The sequence below is a fragment of the Acomys russatus genome, chromosome 32, assembly GCF_903995435.1.
Source record: "Acomys russatus chromosome 32, mAcoRus1.1, whole genome shotgun sequence".
Taxonomy (NCBI): domain Eukaryota; kingdom Metazoa; phylum Chordata; class Mammalia; order Rodentia; family Muridae; genus Acomys; species Acomys russatus.
Window position 1 is genome coordinate 17362739 of NC_067168.1, and position 15519 is coordinate 17378257.

A 15519-nucleotide genomic window follows, 5' to 3' on the forward strand; every position below is an offset into this window, starting at 1 on the left:
TCTTAAAATTTTAAAAGTTTCAATACAAGCAAAAAAAATTCAAAGGAGAAGAAATGCCATGACTGTATATAATTAAAACTCAACAAAATAATAAAATAAATGAAAATACAATATGAGATGCTACTTTTGGCCCTCTTAATGGGCAAATATTTAAGAAATTGGACAACATCTATATCTTGACAACAGGATAAAGAAACAGGCTTTCTCGTCCTCTGTTGGTGGCTTAGTGCAAAAATCAAGAACTGGAAATGAAGCAATACATACCAGTGTTCAAATGTATATCCTCAGCCAGGCATGGTGGTGCACGCCTATAATCCCAGCACTTGGAAGGCAGAGGCAGGCGGATCGCTGTGAGTTCAAGGCCAGCCTAGCCTACAAAGCTAGTCGAGGACAGCCAAGGCTACACAGAGAAACCCTGGCTTGAAAAAATAAATAAATAAAAATAAAATTTAAAAGTATGTCCTCTCACTCAGAAGACTCACCTTGAGGAACTTAGCCAAGACTGAAGGTGCGCACAACAATGCCAAAAATCTATGAACTGCATCCAGCTTAAGTGTCCATAAGAAGAAGAAAATTAAATTTGTTAATGACAGGAAGAAATATTTTTCACATACCAGGAAGGAAATAGAGAAAGAGGCTGAGCCTATCAAATATCAGATACGATATTAAACCATTTTAGTGAATAAGTTTATGTCTGGAAAAAAAACAAAAGGATTTTATAGGAAAACAAGTTAAGAAGAATCTTTGATGGTGTTATCGCTTTATTCCCTGTGTGATCTTATTGTTTATATTTATTTTAAAGAACTTTCATCAACCTTAGAAGCAGACAGAGTAACATCACTAATACAAACTAAAAGGGTGGGTCTCTTGTTCCTCACTAGGTGTCTGTCTGATCAAAATGATCAATGGAGCCTAAAATTAGAGTTGGAATTCCCACGGACAAAGCACGCATGTCCAAAAATTCTCTGAGTCCATACACTTAATGTCTCTTTTTCAAAGCTGTATGGAAACTACCATTTCCTTTTTAATATGTTGCCAAAAGAGCATGTGAGTGTACACACACAGTGGACCCTCGGTTTTCCACCTGGGAAATGGGGTTGTTAATTGCTATTCAAAATTCTTATTGGGAAGACAGAGTGAATCAAGTTGAGGCCCAAATGCTTTGTGGTTACTTGGCCTCTTTATTCTTCCCTGAAGGAGTAGTTAAGCTCTGGCATCCGTAGGTAGGCAGTATGCTTAACAGGTGTGCCTATTTCCACCAGCTATGTCAAGGTGCTGTGTTGTGTGATTTTGGTGGGACAGGTGGGCAGGTGGGGATATAAATTAACATTTATTTACTACAGCTAGGGCAGCAATGATAAACAAAAGAATTTCTCCCAACTCTAGCTTGATGAACCAATGAGATTATTGGGGTTACTTACAGGGCATGGGTAACTCAAAGGCAGCTGCATTATTAACCTAACCCCCACCCCCAAGGATGGGTGCATCCCTGGAACTTGCTGGCAGCTCTCCTGAAGAATTTCTCCTCCAGTACCACCATCTGCTCCAGCAACTGGAACTGCGCATCCAAGCCTGGGGAGGAGTCCTGTGAGTCTAATAAGGTCCAAGCTTCCGGAGCTGTGATGGTTTGAATGAGAAAAGCCCCAGTTGGTAGACTGGGAAAGCTTAGAAACTATGACCCTGTTGGCATAGCGTAGGCTTTCAGGTTTAAAAAAAAAACAACACACATACTAGATCCAGTCTCTCTCTCTCTCTCTCTCTCTCTCTCTCTCTCTCTCTCTCTCTCTCTGTCTCTCTCTCTCTCCCCCCCCCAACCCCCAGCATCACTAAATCATTAAGTGGCTTCTAAGAGCGTTGAGACTGCCAAAGTTTAGACTCAGGTTTCTTCCTGTGCTCACTGGAGAAAAAAACAAAATACTCACACAGCTTACATAAGAGTAAACAAAATGGCAGGCAGGATTGCAGCCATGTTCTTCTCTCTAGCACAGTAGCTTAGAGTCACAGCCAGCCCTCCAGCATGGTTTGGTTTACTCAAAAATCCCAGAACCCCAGGATTAACAACAACAACAACAAAGTATGACTCCACCACCACCCCAGCAGCGCTGACTGCTGACTGGGCAGGAGTGGGCGGTGCAGGCCTCTTCTTGGCCCAGGCTTTAGTGGCTCTTAGTCCTGACTCCACACTGGGATCTCTGAGGACCTTCTAAGTAGGGTAGGGCATTTTCGGCCTCAGTGACTCTGATGTCACTGGCCTGGAGTAAAGTCTGAACACAGACTTTAAACCTCTAAAGTACACCAGAGTTCAGAGCCTCGGAAGTGAGCTCATTTCTTCTTCTGACTGATTCCTTCGGTTAGCATGTCTTCCTCAGTCCCCAAGAGAAAGTGGGTTTTCCTCTGGCTATACTAGGAGTCATACAGCAAAGGAGTTCCTAAGCTAGCCCAAGCTCCAGAAATCAGGGACTAAATTTTTCTTACCATTGTGTCTCAGGGCCTGGCCAACAGAATAACATGTGTGAGTGAACAAACAAATGGGCGAGTCCCATACTTTCTCACCCCGAGTGCCCAGAATCTAATGGGTGAACTGCAAAGCAGAGAAGCTGCATCGCAGGCAGATCTGTCAGAAATACAGCTTCTCGGACCTGCCTGGCTCCACTAAGTGAGACTGTACACTCTGACAGAAAACATAGGCGATTCATGTGCCCAGGGCGTCATCATTGGATCTGCCATATTGTAAGGAGTCTCCAAGCTCCTGAGGTAAAAACTGCTTGTGAACATGCATTACCCACCCTTAAATCTGCAGCCCAGGTTCTGTCTGTCTGCCCTACAAGCCTCAATGCAGGCCAAACCTTGACACTAGTCCATATAGAAATGCCCTTTCTCCCTGGCTATCCTGCTTCTTAGTGGGATAAACCTCAGCCTTGATGTAACTCTTAAGTCCTGCTCTGCCTCAGCCTTAATCTGGTTCAAATCCCACCTCTGCCACTTTCCATCAGAGTAGCCCTAAGCTTGTGAACACAAGCCCTAAACTGCACGGAAAACTATAAAGGAGATGTAATGGCTGAACTGAGGCAAAGTGCCCCTCACCAGGGATTTCCTTGGCCTTTTCTGTAACAGGCTTCCTAATGGGAATTTACATTTAACCACAACAACAACACAACAACAACAACAGCATTCTGGGAAGTCTGCTTCCACAGTGAAGGCCAGAGAAGTTTAGGAAGGTAATGAGGTGAGAGTGTCAGCAATTCAAGCCAACCTGGGCTACAAAAGCAAGATCCTGTCTGAAAAGAGGAGAGGGGCTAGCTGGGCAAAAAGAAGAGTGGGGCAAGAGAAAGAAGATAGAAAACAAGTAGAAAATGGTCGCGATCATTTTCATGGGCTCTCTCTAGAACAAATCAAGGCTCCCGAAGGGGCTTAACCCTCTGCTCTTTTTCTTTTGATTACCTGAGGAAGGAAAATTAACATCACAGAGGTCTAGGCCAATAAGTCCTGAACTGGGAGAGCTTCTTTCCGTGTGTGTGTGCGCGCGCGCAGGAACGCGAGCGTGTGTGTGTGTGTGTGTGTGTGTGTGTGTGTGTGTGTGTGTGTGTGTGTGTGTGTGTGTGTGTGTGTGTGTGTGTGTCTGTGTGTGTGTGCGCGCGCGCGAGCGCGCATGTGTTCTAAAGGGGGAAGGGCTTTCACGGTACTGTGAGGAAAAATGTTGTTCTTTCTCCAGAGTGTTACGCGGACACCCGTCCCGGCTGCAAACTGTCAGCGCCTGGCGCTGCTCCCGGTCTCAGCGAGGCCGCTGCCCTCTGCGGCAGACGGCGGTGCGCGCTCCCTGCTCCAGCACACGGCTGGCCCGGCAGCCCGCGCGCTCTGCCGGTGCAGCATGCGGGCGCTGTGACGTTCTCGGATAAATGCCGTGTAACTGTGTAGGCGAATGAGAGCTAAAAATAAGAACGGAAAATCTATCATTAAGGTATCATTGCGCCAGCGCAGCTATTTGAAGGCTCCCATGGTCCCCGGCGCCTGCGTTTGAAGCCCGCCTTCGGGCTTCAGGGGTATTTGCTAAAAACTCCCAGCAGCAGCTTGCCAGCCAGACCTTAAGGTTCACGGGGTGACGCCGGTAATTATGGTAACGCTCAAAATGAAATAAAAATAAACGGTCACCTCTTCCCTCCCAACCTGTATTCTCAGGTCGCCAGCGTTGCCGCGGGGAAATAGAGCTGAAAACTGAAAGGAATTAGACCCGAACGGCTATGCAAAAACTAGTACATATCCCATCCCTTACGCTATCCACTTTGCTCATCTACATTGGATTAGAAAAATAAAGTATGAGAAGAAGGCGAGGGAAGGCTTTAGGAGAAAAAAACGACAAATTGGGCTTACCCTAGGTCTACAGTGCGCCGCGGTGGGGCGCAAAGAACCCAAACTCCGGGGATGGTGAGTCTCTGGGTTTCCATTCGGCTGAACGAAAATTGATCTAATTTGGTTTAGAACACCAAAGTGGGGGAGGACAAGGAGGGAGGACGAGAAGTGTGTGTGTGTGTGTGTGTGTGTGTGTGTGTGTGTGTGTGTGTGTGTGTGTGTGTGTGTGTGTCCAGGGAGAGGGAGGAGGCGCCAAGGTGCAGCCTGCGTGCGGCTCTGCGCCTCGGCGGGGCTGCGTGCGTGTGTCCCTGTCCGCGCTGCTGAAACGGGCTCTTCGAGGGATCGGCGTCACATGACTCCGCCTGCCCCTAGCCAGCGCACAGACCGCCCTTCCCTCCGTTTGCCGGGGGAGGGTCGGTCGACATCCCCCGGGGCCCCGGGGCTCTGCGGAGAGAAGAGGCTCCAACAAGGAATGGTCCATCTAGGTTCAAGAAACCCCAGCTCCGCGCCAGATCCCAGAGTGTAGATCTTGAGGCGGGTAGGGTGGGAGAGCTAGAGGGAGTGATCTAGCGAGCTCCAGAGAGAGGCAGCGCAGCGCGCACCGACGAGGGGCTGCCGGGTGCCGCGCGGGGAAGATGTAAGCGCGTGGGGTCTCGCTGGCCTCCGAGCACCATGCAGAAAGGGATCCGGCTGAACGATGGCCACGTCGCGTCCCTGGGACTGCTGGCACGCAAGGACGGCACGCGCAAAGGCTACCTGAGCAAGCGGAGTTCGGACAACACAAAATGGCAAACGAAGTGGTTCGCGCTACTGCAGAATCTGCTCTTCTACTTCGAAAGCGACTCAAGCTCTCGGCCCTCGGGGCTCTATCTGCTGGAGGGCTGTGTCTGCGACCGCGCGCCCTCCCCCAAGCCGGCGGTCTCCGCCAAGGAGCCAGCGGAGAAACAGGTGAGGGAGCGCCGCGTCCTGACCTCCCGCGCCCCTGCTGAGGCCCTTGCGGCTTCAGGGCCTTCCATCCTGCTTCGGTGGCCGAACTTTGACCCTTCTACTCTAAGAATTCAGGGCGTCTCAGCACCTTCCGCTGAACCAAACCTGGAGGGTGACCCTAGGGCGGGCAGAGGAGGCAGGGACTGCGGTCAGGGCGCCTCTAAGAGCTGCGGCGGCCCTTGGCTGGGTAAGCCCCGTAGGGGGCGGGGACAGGGCAGCTGAAACTTAGAGATACCGATGGAGATGGGGTCCAAAGGACCGACAGAGGCAAGGAATCTGATCAGCGTCCGACCCAAAATGGTGCCCCTACCCCCATCCCCACCCCCACCCCAGCCCTGATAGTCGCGCTCTTCTGCCTGAAACGTGGAATTCCTTACGCTTAGGCTTGGAAGAGGTGAGACAGGCGTCGGAGCGTCGCGGTCCCCTGTCTCCCGCAGCTAGGGGCGAAGTATAACCTGCGCTAGCCTGGCCGAGCTGGAGATTGCGGAGCCTGAGGAGTCGGTTTTTTTTGTGTGTGTGTGCGATTGAGTGATGGTGTGCTCTCAGCTGGGTCTGGCCTGGCTAACAAACCCCAGGGTTCCAAAGATCGCTCTGATGCGCCGGGGTCAGGGCCAGGGCTGCGGCGGAGCAGTGGAACAAGTGGGCTCTTCTTTCCTTCCCCCCTCCACCCCCACCCCCCGCCCCCTGCGCCGCCGCGACCGCCGCAGTAGCCGCTGTAGCCCTGCGCTCCTTCACCCGCTTGCTGGCGTTGCCCAAACGGCAGTACTAAAGGGCCAGGCCGTGATCTGCCGCGGGCCTGGACCTGATGATTTGGCATTGAGAGAGGATAGGTCACCACAGCGCAGCGGCCCGATGGGAACACTCAAGCTGAGAGAGCTACCTTTAAGCTTGATATCTGTCCCAAGGAGTCTGGTCCCCCGGCCTCTGGGAGGAAAGAAAAAAGTACAGGAATAGTGTATCCTAAAATGTCATCACTAAGAAAGCCTGACATCCACCTGGCTCAGCCACCTGGCTATTTGCCTAGATGGGGACCAACCGTGAGGCGGGGCCGGGGTGGCGGAGGGGGGGGGTGTCTTTTTGCCCGATGTCATAGCAGCAGTCAAAGCCACCCAAGGTTCTGAGAAGACAACCAACTGAGATCTCAAAAGCATGCATGCTGGTGGCAATTGAACTGATGGGGATGGATGACAGCCTCCCCTGAAGTCCCCTCCATAATCAGGACAGAGATCTGCACTCGGTCCCTTCGGCACTGCCTTTGTACCTTGCCTCAAACTCCTTTAGTGTTAGGTGACGATTTCTGGAGGCTGGGAAGTGTGGCCAGGAATTTGGGGGAAGACTCTGAGAATGACCAATCAGGAGACAAGACAGAGGCTCCCAGATAGCAAGGAACAGCAGTTTCTCTTGCTTGTAGCCAAATGCAGCCTTCCTGGCCTCAGCTAGAACAGCCAGGCCCAAGCTGTCGGCCCTCTTGTTTGCCTGCTGTCTGCAGCCACAGCACACCTGTAACTACCAGTACCTTGTACCCCAAGCCTCAGCCAGAGCCCCCTTGCCCTCCCCCACAGCTCCCGACATCACAGTAGGAGCTGAGCTCCTGGGTAGGAAGGAAGGCGAGGAGCAGGGAAGCTAAGTTGGTAGGAGGCTCAAAGCATCTGTTCTCTGGTCCCTGAATGAGAAGACTGCCAAGCTGCAGACTAAATCCCAGCTGAATGGCTTCTTGGCTGTGTAGCTTCAGTCCTCTGAGCCTGTTTTGTGTCCAGAGGGGAAATGACAGTGACCTTCCCTGGGGCCTTGAGAACACAAAGCCAAATTCTGTGTATGAAAAGTTGCTTGCAGTACAATTTAGTGGAATCCTCACTGGATTAGAATTCTATCCGTCTGTGCATATTAGGTTGTTCCATCCTTCCCATCCTTCAGGCTGAGAAACGGAGGACATCAAAGAAGTCAGTCAGAATACAACCTAGAATTGACCCGGTGTCTAAAAAACTCCTGAAAATAGGATCCCACGTTGACTCCAAGTCAGCCAGCACACACACACACACACCCCCACCCCACCCCCCGTCTTGGGTACTGATGATGAGACAGATGGGAAAGTAGGCCAGTTAGTGGCATGCACATGTGTTCTGAGCCATTTCCCCAAACGCTCAGTCACTAAGAGAAGAGGGCAAGTGGGGAGCAGCAGGTGATGGCCTGCTTTGGCCTAGCTTGGCAGGTCCTTGGTGAAGACACCTGCTTCATCTCATACACTTATTTCGGCTCTAGAGTAAGTTTAGCACCTATTGCCTCATAGGTCTCACTCCTCTCATCCATTCCTGTGTACAAAATTTCACGATCACCCACCAGTCTTTGAGGAAAATCTGTGGCCCTTGTAATTGCTTTTGTGTTTCTCTTGGACACGGGCACCTCCGTGGAATAACCTGAGAGACGGGTGTGAGAAGCCCCCAGGACAGCCTTTCGACCAAGTTTAGACCTAAAACAAGCCTTGACTTCATACTCCCTAAGCATGTGGCCAGGTGTCTAAATTAATGAGCCTAGAAAAATGCAATCAGTTTGGCAAGATTAACCGTTATCTGGTGGCACTTAGTTTTAAGAGGGCTTCATTTTTACTCAAGTCTAAACCCATGAGAGAACGTGTGAGCTGGGAACCTCCACCCCAGGGGCAGGGGCAAAGTTGAGGACCTACCACGTAGCAGATGCACAGGAACTGCTTCTTGAGCTAGACATGTTTGGGGTGTCATGTGCTGCTTCCGTATTTCATGTCCTGAGGACTGACTGGGTACTGGGCACTAAGCCTAAGAAGCTGATGATCATAAATGTTGGGACTCTGGGAAAGTGAACAGGGAGATCCACCACACCCTGTGAAAACCTTGGACTATTGGATTGCAGGGTATTTCAAGGTGCACTGGCTGATCTGACACTATCTCACCCAGCTGTACAAGATTGGTGTATGTTTAAAGCAAAAGCAATACCCAGGATTTTGTCCCACACTGGCTCCAGCCTAGGACCCCAGGGTCTCCTAAAAAAGAAACACCGGCATCTTGTCCCCCACTCTCATTAGCTGCTGTATACCTCCATGGCCTTGGACTCTGCTTACTCAGCCCTGACATCCCTAGCCCTGAACCATGATATGAACTCGGAGCCTGGGCCCAACATGCCTAGAAATGGCCCTGGGGACCCCACACTCTGCTTCTGAATAGAATCATCTATGATAGCTTTTCCAAACTACCTGAAATAAAACTTCTAGTGCCGGCTTCTCAGTAAGAGGTCTTGCCCAACCAACCTCAGTACGGCCTGCACTCCATCCAACCAGGAGGGGCCAAATGTGGAAGGAGGGTACTTTGTGATTCCCTTGAGAGAGAGAAAAAGGATCCAGGCAGATGACAATGCCACTAGCTCGGAGCCTGCTATAGGCTTAGGCTTGGTGAACTGCAAACCTCTCAGGACCTCTCCTCCACCAGGCCAGTGTTATTTCCTAAAGGAAGCGTTACTTGGGGTTCTTATTTATGGGGAACATTCCCGTTTGGCCTAGTGGATTGATTCTCCACCACAGCCTGGAGACTTGGAGTGCTCTGGTTTTACAGGTGAGGAAACAGATTCCTCAGCGGCCACCCAGGATAGCAGCAAAGGTGAGACTTGCCCTCTGGCCTCCCCTCTCTGCAGCTATGCCAGTCTTACCACCCTCCAGAGCTGGATCCTATTCAATTCCTCTACCAGCTGGGAAAATGCAAGCCAGAATGTGGGAAAATCTGGCTGCTCTCATGACAATACCCTTCATACACAGCTTGTGATCCAAGCAAATCAGGGATGAAGCACAGTTCCAACTTGAGGATTTGTACCTGCAGGAAGCTGGTGGGGCTGTGCATGACCTACCTTACCTCTCATGAAACTAAAAAGTTAGGTTGAGGATGCCTCTCATGGGACTTGGACAGAGAAGGCTTTGCTCCCTGTCACATGCCTGCTGGCAGTAGGGTGAGGGTCAGGAACAGGTTGTGTGTCTGAAACCCCAAGCTTGAAATCTCACTGTTGTTGTTTGCCCAGGGTACAGCTTGGCTCTCCACACTGAGCCAGGGTCAGAGAGGAGAGAACTTTGCACTCCCCACACTCACAGTACCTGCCGAAGGCAAGAAACCTTCTTGTCCTCCCAGAGAGCCCTAGAGGACTCTCTCACCAGCCCCTCCTTGGTTAGGAACCCTCCTTCATCTCGTCCCTGCCTTGTTCTATTCCAGTTCCCACTGCAATGAACAAGCAGTCTCAGTGTTCTTTTGTTTTTGTATTTATGTAACTTTTAACCTTTTTGACTGACACACAGCATATACCGTCTGTACATATTTATAAGGTACAGTTTTAATGTTCTGTTCTCATCTACCTTAGTGTTGATCAACATAGAATAACTGCTATATACATTACCTGAACTTTTCCATTTCTTACCCAGAGTGCATTCAAATTCTTCCTTCTATCAGCCATTGTCTAAATGATCCCTTGAGATCAAGCCGGCTGATCGCTTTAATCCAGCCCCCCTCTTCTTCTTCTCCTTCTTCTTCTCCTTCTCCTTCTCCTTCTTCTTCTTCTTCTTCTTCTTCTTCTTCTTGCCCTTGTCATAACTCCTCATCCTAAATATCCCTTCTTCCCACTCTCAAGGCCCTAAAAATAGCTCTTCTTTCAGATGTGATGAGCTTCATCCCTGTGCATACCTGTGGGATATGGCCTCTGGTCCTCTAGAAGGTCTTAGCCTAAAAAATGACCTCTCAGAAGTCTCCTCTCCCTCCCTGCCCCCCCACCCCCCGCCAGGATCCAGTGCAAGCCACCCTCACCCTGACACTCCAGCAATGGTGGTGTTCCTAGCCTCTTCTTCACTCACATTTGCTGCCACAGTCCACAGTTACTTTCCGTACTCATCTGGTAGTTTGAAGATGGTCATTTCCCCCACTAAAGCCAGAGACCAAGACAGTGCCAGGTAACTAGGACAGAAATTACACAACTAAGTGCCCATATCACAGATATGGAAAGAAAGAATGAGTGTCTCTGATAGGCTTTATCAAGAGACCCTAATTGGGGACTGGCCGGAACTGCCATTCCACTGGATGAGACGGAGAGGTGGAGATGAAATCTGATGTCCACCTTCTGTTTGAGGACACTGGGCATGAGCACACAGCCAACTGAGACGGGGGTCAGAAGCATAACAGTGAGAAATGGTGTTGTCTTAGGAGGTCAAGTGGGAGATGCTGGGGGCAGAAAAGGGTTTTGGTTACAGTTGCGAAGAGGAGACAGTGACCCTCGCCCCCAGTGGACAAAAGCGGGCATATGTCCGGAAAGGGACTCCACCAATGAAGGGCCATGGTCAAAGGCTTGGCAGGTGGCTTCCCTGTTACCTGGAGCCCAGGGAATGAGCTGATGTACTGTACAGGGCCACAGCAAGAGAAGACAGAGGGCAGTGCCTGCTGGGTAGACCCTGTATGGTCCCTTCGAATCAGCCTGCCACTAGATTCTTTCACAACCTGGCATGGCTTGTTAGCCTATCCTTTGTGTGCCCTGAGAGCAGCCAGCTATGGTCTGGTGAGATCAGAGAGTTCACACTTCCAGCCAGGTGCTGGCTCCACAGATAAGGATGGGAAGGCCTGTGGACTTGCCAACGTTGCATGACAAAGCAGAGCCTAATTTTCTCCTCCACCCCCCCACCCCCCCACCCCCGTTGATCGATCACTTAGCTCTTCATCTGTGGTTCTCCTCCCTCTTCCTCCTGAGGAGCCCTGGGGGCCATACCCCCACATCAGTCAGAGCAGCCTGCTTTTAACTGTTTTATATATTAATTGGGCTTCCACATGAAAACTCATTTATATTAATGCTTTAAAACATTTGACCTTCACTAGGAGTTAACACCAAATGCCCTTCAGCTCAACTCCGGCACATTCTAAATGCAGATTAAAATGTCTATAGTTTTTCTTTCTCTTTATTTTCTGTAGTGGGAATTGAACTGAGGTCTTTGTGCGTGCTAGGCAAGTGCTCTAACACTGAACCACACATCTACCCTGTTTTGTTGTTTTAAAAAAATCTCAGTTGTGTTTAGTTACCCAGGCTGGTCTCAAGCTTTGAATGTCCTGCCTCAGGCTACCAAGTAACTATGATTACAGACATGGACAACTATACCCAGTTTACAATGTATGTAATTTTGTAGCATGGCATTTTAAAATATACACTGAATAAGAGCAATAAATACCAACCACTGAGCCCCAGAGTATAACTATATACTTCTCTTAATGATCTCAGAAACTCTATAAGGTTGGTCACTGTTGACCCATTTTCAAGATGGAAAAATGGAGGCTCCAAGACAGAAATCAACTTCTCATGATCAAAGTGACAGAGCAAGTAGATGCTGGCACCAAGATCTGCCTAACTCTCAAACTGAAGCTCTGTAGACACAAACAGAACACAAAGATTCTGCCTGGGTACCTTCTTACTGTCTTCTGCATGTCAGGAAAGAGTAAGGATAAGAAATAATTAACAGGAGTGCTGGGGGTGTGGCTTAGTTAACTTAGCAAGTACTAAGACTTAGGCTGATCTTTATGCCAGGCATAAAGTACATAGCTGTCATCCTAACAGTCAGGATGCAGAGTCTAAGGCCAGGATATCTGCAAGTCTGGTGCCAGCCAACAATATTGGAGAGAGAGAGAGACAGAGAGAGAGAGACAGAGAGACAGAGATAGAGACAGAGAGAGAGATCTTGTCTGAAGAGGGAAAAAAATAAACAGCAACTAAAATATGTCATGGCCGCTTCAGTGACTTTTGTGAAGGAGGCTTTGCTTTCCGCTTGGGTGGGAACCTTGCAACGCTGCCATGATCGAGGGAAAACACAAGGCAGGCATCCGCACCCCACAGCCCTGACTCACTGAAATCTGAAGGAGCCTGGAGCTGCTGTAGTGTACACACAGCTAAGAACACAACTCAGCCCCCTGATGGATGTGCAGAAACCCCAGTGACTTGTGAACGTGACAGAGGCCCAGAATACTGCCAATGCCCAAATGCTCCCATGAGGGCTACTGTCGTGCAGAGAACACCAGGGCGGCCCTGACACCCCCACCACCACCACCACCACTTCTTGTCCCCAGAGGGGAATGCACAGCCGCTCAAACACGAAGCCTTAATTTCCCGCCTCCAGCCTCGAACATGGAGGAGGAGTTCCCAGCCTCTGAGGAGAGGCAGCATTAAGGACTCTCAGCCTAGCTGTGGATGCAACTTCTGTCACCCCTCCGCATAGGGTGGGTTTCAAGCTCCCCGAGCCTCAGTGTGTCACCATCACTGTGTTAAACTGGCTAGAGTGTAGAAAACGAAGGTACAACCTGGCAGGTGTAGCCAGTGCATTGCAGCAGCCACAGCCTCCACTTACGCTAAAAAACAAAAACAACAACAACTTTTCTTCCTTTTCCTCAGACAGTAAAACCCAGATCACTAGGGGCACAGTGAGTTAAAGCAAGTCAACGTGGGGCTGTAACCCCGGCAGCTCCTGGAAACTCTTAATGAGTTGCCCTCTGAAAAGGGGAGGCCGATTGCTACAGCTGCTACTTGGTCCCTGCCACAACACTATCAGAACTGAGCATTGGTAAAGGCTAGAATTTGGGGAGCACTAAGGCTCCCCGTCATTTGACACACTGCTGAAAGCTATATCTCAGTGTGGTGCCAACCAACACCTGTGGAGTCTGTGCTGCGCTGGCTCAGTTCTCGATGCCAAATGCCAAGGTCAGAACTTGAACCAGACCTCTTAGATTGATAGGGCCAATGGGCATCTGGTCCCGTTGCTAAATTTGGCGATTTCTGCTTTAGAGAACAGGTTCTGCTAACCTCTTGGGCTATAGCCACTTCTTTTCCTCTACAAAACGAGATAATCATTTTCTAGAAGACATCTCCCAGTTGATCTTTGACTTGCTTCACATTGGGAAAATCCAACTCATATCGTAAAATAAAAACCTTTTCAAACCCACTTTTAGGAAAGTGAATGGATGGATTTCTATCAGCCTTCACTGGGATTCCAAAATCCCTTGTAGAAATGCAGAGAAACCTACTCAAAGATTTTCAACTGCAGGCGTAAAGTGTAATCAACTTGTCTAAACGCCACCTGGGCTCTTAGGCCAACTCCAGACAGTGATGAAAAGGTTTGGAAGAAGCTAGTCACAGGGAGTGTCCTCTTGTCCCAAACCTGCCCTCCCAAGATCTTCATTGCCCTCTGGCCATACTGTTCTCCACCCAAATCTTTTTGCCTCTGGCCATATCTGTGGAAGACTAGAAGTGGAAAAGGGGTAAAGTTCTTTCTGAGCCTTACTGTGTGGCCATGGGTGAGAAGGGTGAATAATTGTAGTACAGAGCTTCCCTGTAGCCTGGGCAAAGAGGGAAGCAGGCTGAGTTTGAGACCCTCAACTGCCTCATGAGCTGAAATGAGCAAAAGTATGAGTGGCTTGCACATAACATCAGCAGGGCTGTAAAGCTGGCCTCGACGTCTAAGTCACTGTCCCAGTCAGCAGTTTCTCCTGGCCCTCAGTGAAGACCACACTCAGGAGACAGGTGATGGAGCTGATGGTCAGTATCTTGATTGTGGGGAATGCTACATGAGTCGGATCCATCAGTCAGAGATGCTGACATTCAGCCACTGCCTTGTTTATTCTAAATTATCAATTGGTAGTATAATTCCACAGCTGAACATCTGAGAGGAAAACTGGTCTGACCCTCGAGACTTGTTTCTATACATTCTCTCAGAAAGCATACATATCAGATACATGCCTGTGCGCATAACTGCTAGCCAGTTGTAATATGCCAGCCAATGTTCACACCTTGTTTTTCTCACTACATAGTGATTGTTCTTTATGCAAATTTTTTGAACAGCTGAGGACTATACTATTGTGTGGATATGCTAAAAGCTTTTAAGACAGCCCCCCCCCTTTTTTGAATAGTTGAGTCACTTTAAAGCCCTTGATGTTATTACAATCATAGCTGCAATTAATAAATACCCATGGCAAAGATCATTTCCCATCGGGCCTTCGACAGACACTGAGGAGCAGATGCTTTCAGATGGAAGGCACTGGATGGGGCCCATTCAGTGAACATCTAGAAAAAAGATCAGTGGGAAGATGTAGGGGAGGCTGGTTAAGGCGCAGTGATAGACTGAAAGACGTTGGTGTGACAGTTACAGTCCGCTCTGTGTCCCTGGATCCCAGGGCCTGGAGTATATAAACAGACCTTTCAACAGGCAGAAGCTTGGCTCCTGGCTGATGCTGACAGGGACGGGCTGCCACAGGGCTCTAGAGATCTGACACACCCAGCTGACAGAGCAGGGAGGGTAAGTGATCAAGGGAGAAGTTATGTAGGAGGTCAGACCTATCGGCGAGGGCATGGCCAGGCAGATGCATAGCTTAGGCCCTGTAAGAGACCAGCAATCTAGATAAAGACTTGGGGGGGGGGGGGGCGCGGGATTAGCTTGGGAGCTATATTGGTTACTTGTTTCTTTCCTATGACAAAAGCAACTTCAGGAAGGACAGATGTGTTACCACTCACAATTGAGGTTACTCGATCATCGATCATCGTGGAGAAGGCACAGCAGTAGGAGCCTGAGGTGCCTGGTCACATTGTGATGGCAGTCAGGAAGCAGCGAGAGGTGTATGTGGGTGTCCAGCTTGCTTTCTTCTTTTTATCCAGTACAAGGCCCGAGCACATAACATGGTGCTTCCCCTCATTTACGGTGAATCTTCCCACCTGAATTAACACAACCTAGAAGCAGACATGCCTAGAGATTTATCTCCTAGACAATCGCAGATCCCATCAAGTTGTCAATCAGTATTAACCATTGCAGGGCAAAGCAGCGGTCCTGGTCTAATAAACAAGGCCCCAAAGACTCTGATTTGAGAATTCATGGAGGGAAGTTGGGCAGAAAGAAGTCACTAGGCCCTAATTAAAAAAAAGTGTCTATATGGAGCACATGCTTTTAATGCCAGCACTTGGGAGGCAGAGGCAGACAGATCTCTAAGTTCAAGGCCAGCCTGGTCTAGAAAGTGAATCCAGGACAGACAGGGCTACACGGAGAAACCCGGTCTTGAAAAACAAAACAGAGTGTCTATATGAAGCCACATGGGATGAGATAGGGCAGAAGTGGGCAGGACAGGCAGTCTGTCCTTACTGGCATGAGATCATCAGGAAACCCTACGGGGC

General features: G+C 49.5%; 1 protein-coding gene across 2 annotated transcripts in view; it reads left to right on the forward strand.

Moving 5' to 3' along the window:
- Window positions 1-4350: 4350 nt before the first annotated feature.
- Rasgrf1 (Ras protein specific guanine nucleotide releasing factor 1) overlaps window positions 4351-15519 on the forward strand; it is a 106477-nt gene continuing 95308 nt past the window's right edge. For both annotated transcript variants that reach the window (XM_051140231.1, XM_051140232.1), the window contains exon 1: window positions 4351-5295. In XM_051140231.1, coding sequence (XP_050996188.1) covers window positions 5020-5295 — 276 coding nt within the window. In that variant the 5' untranslated portion in view covers window positions 4351-5019. The remainder of the gene's footprint in view (window positions 5296-15519) is intronic.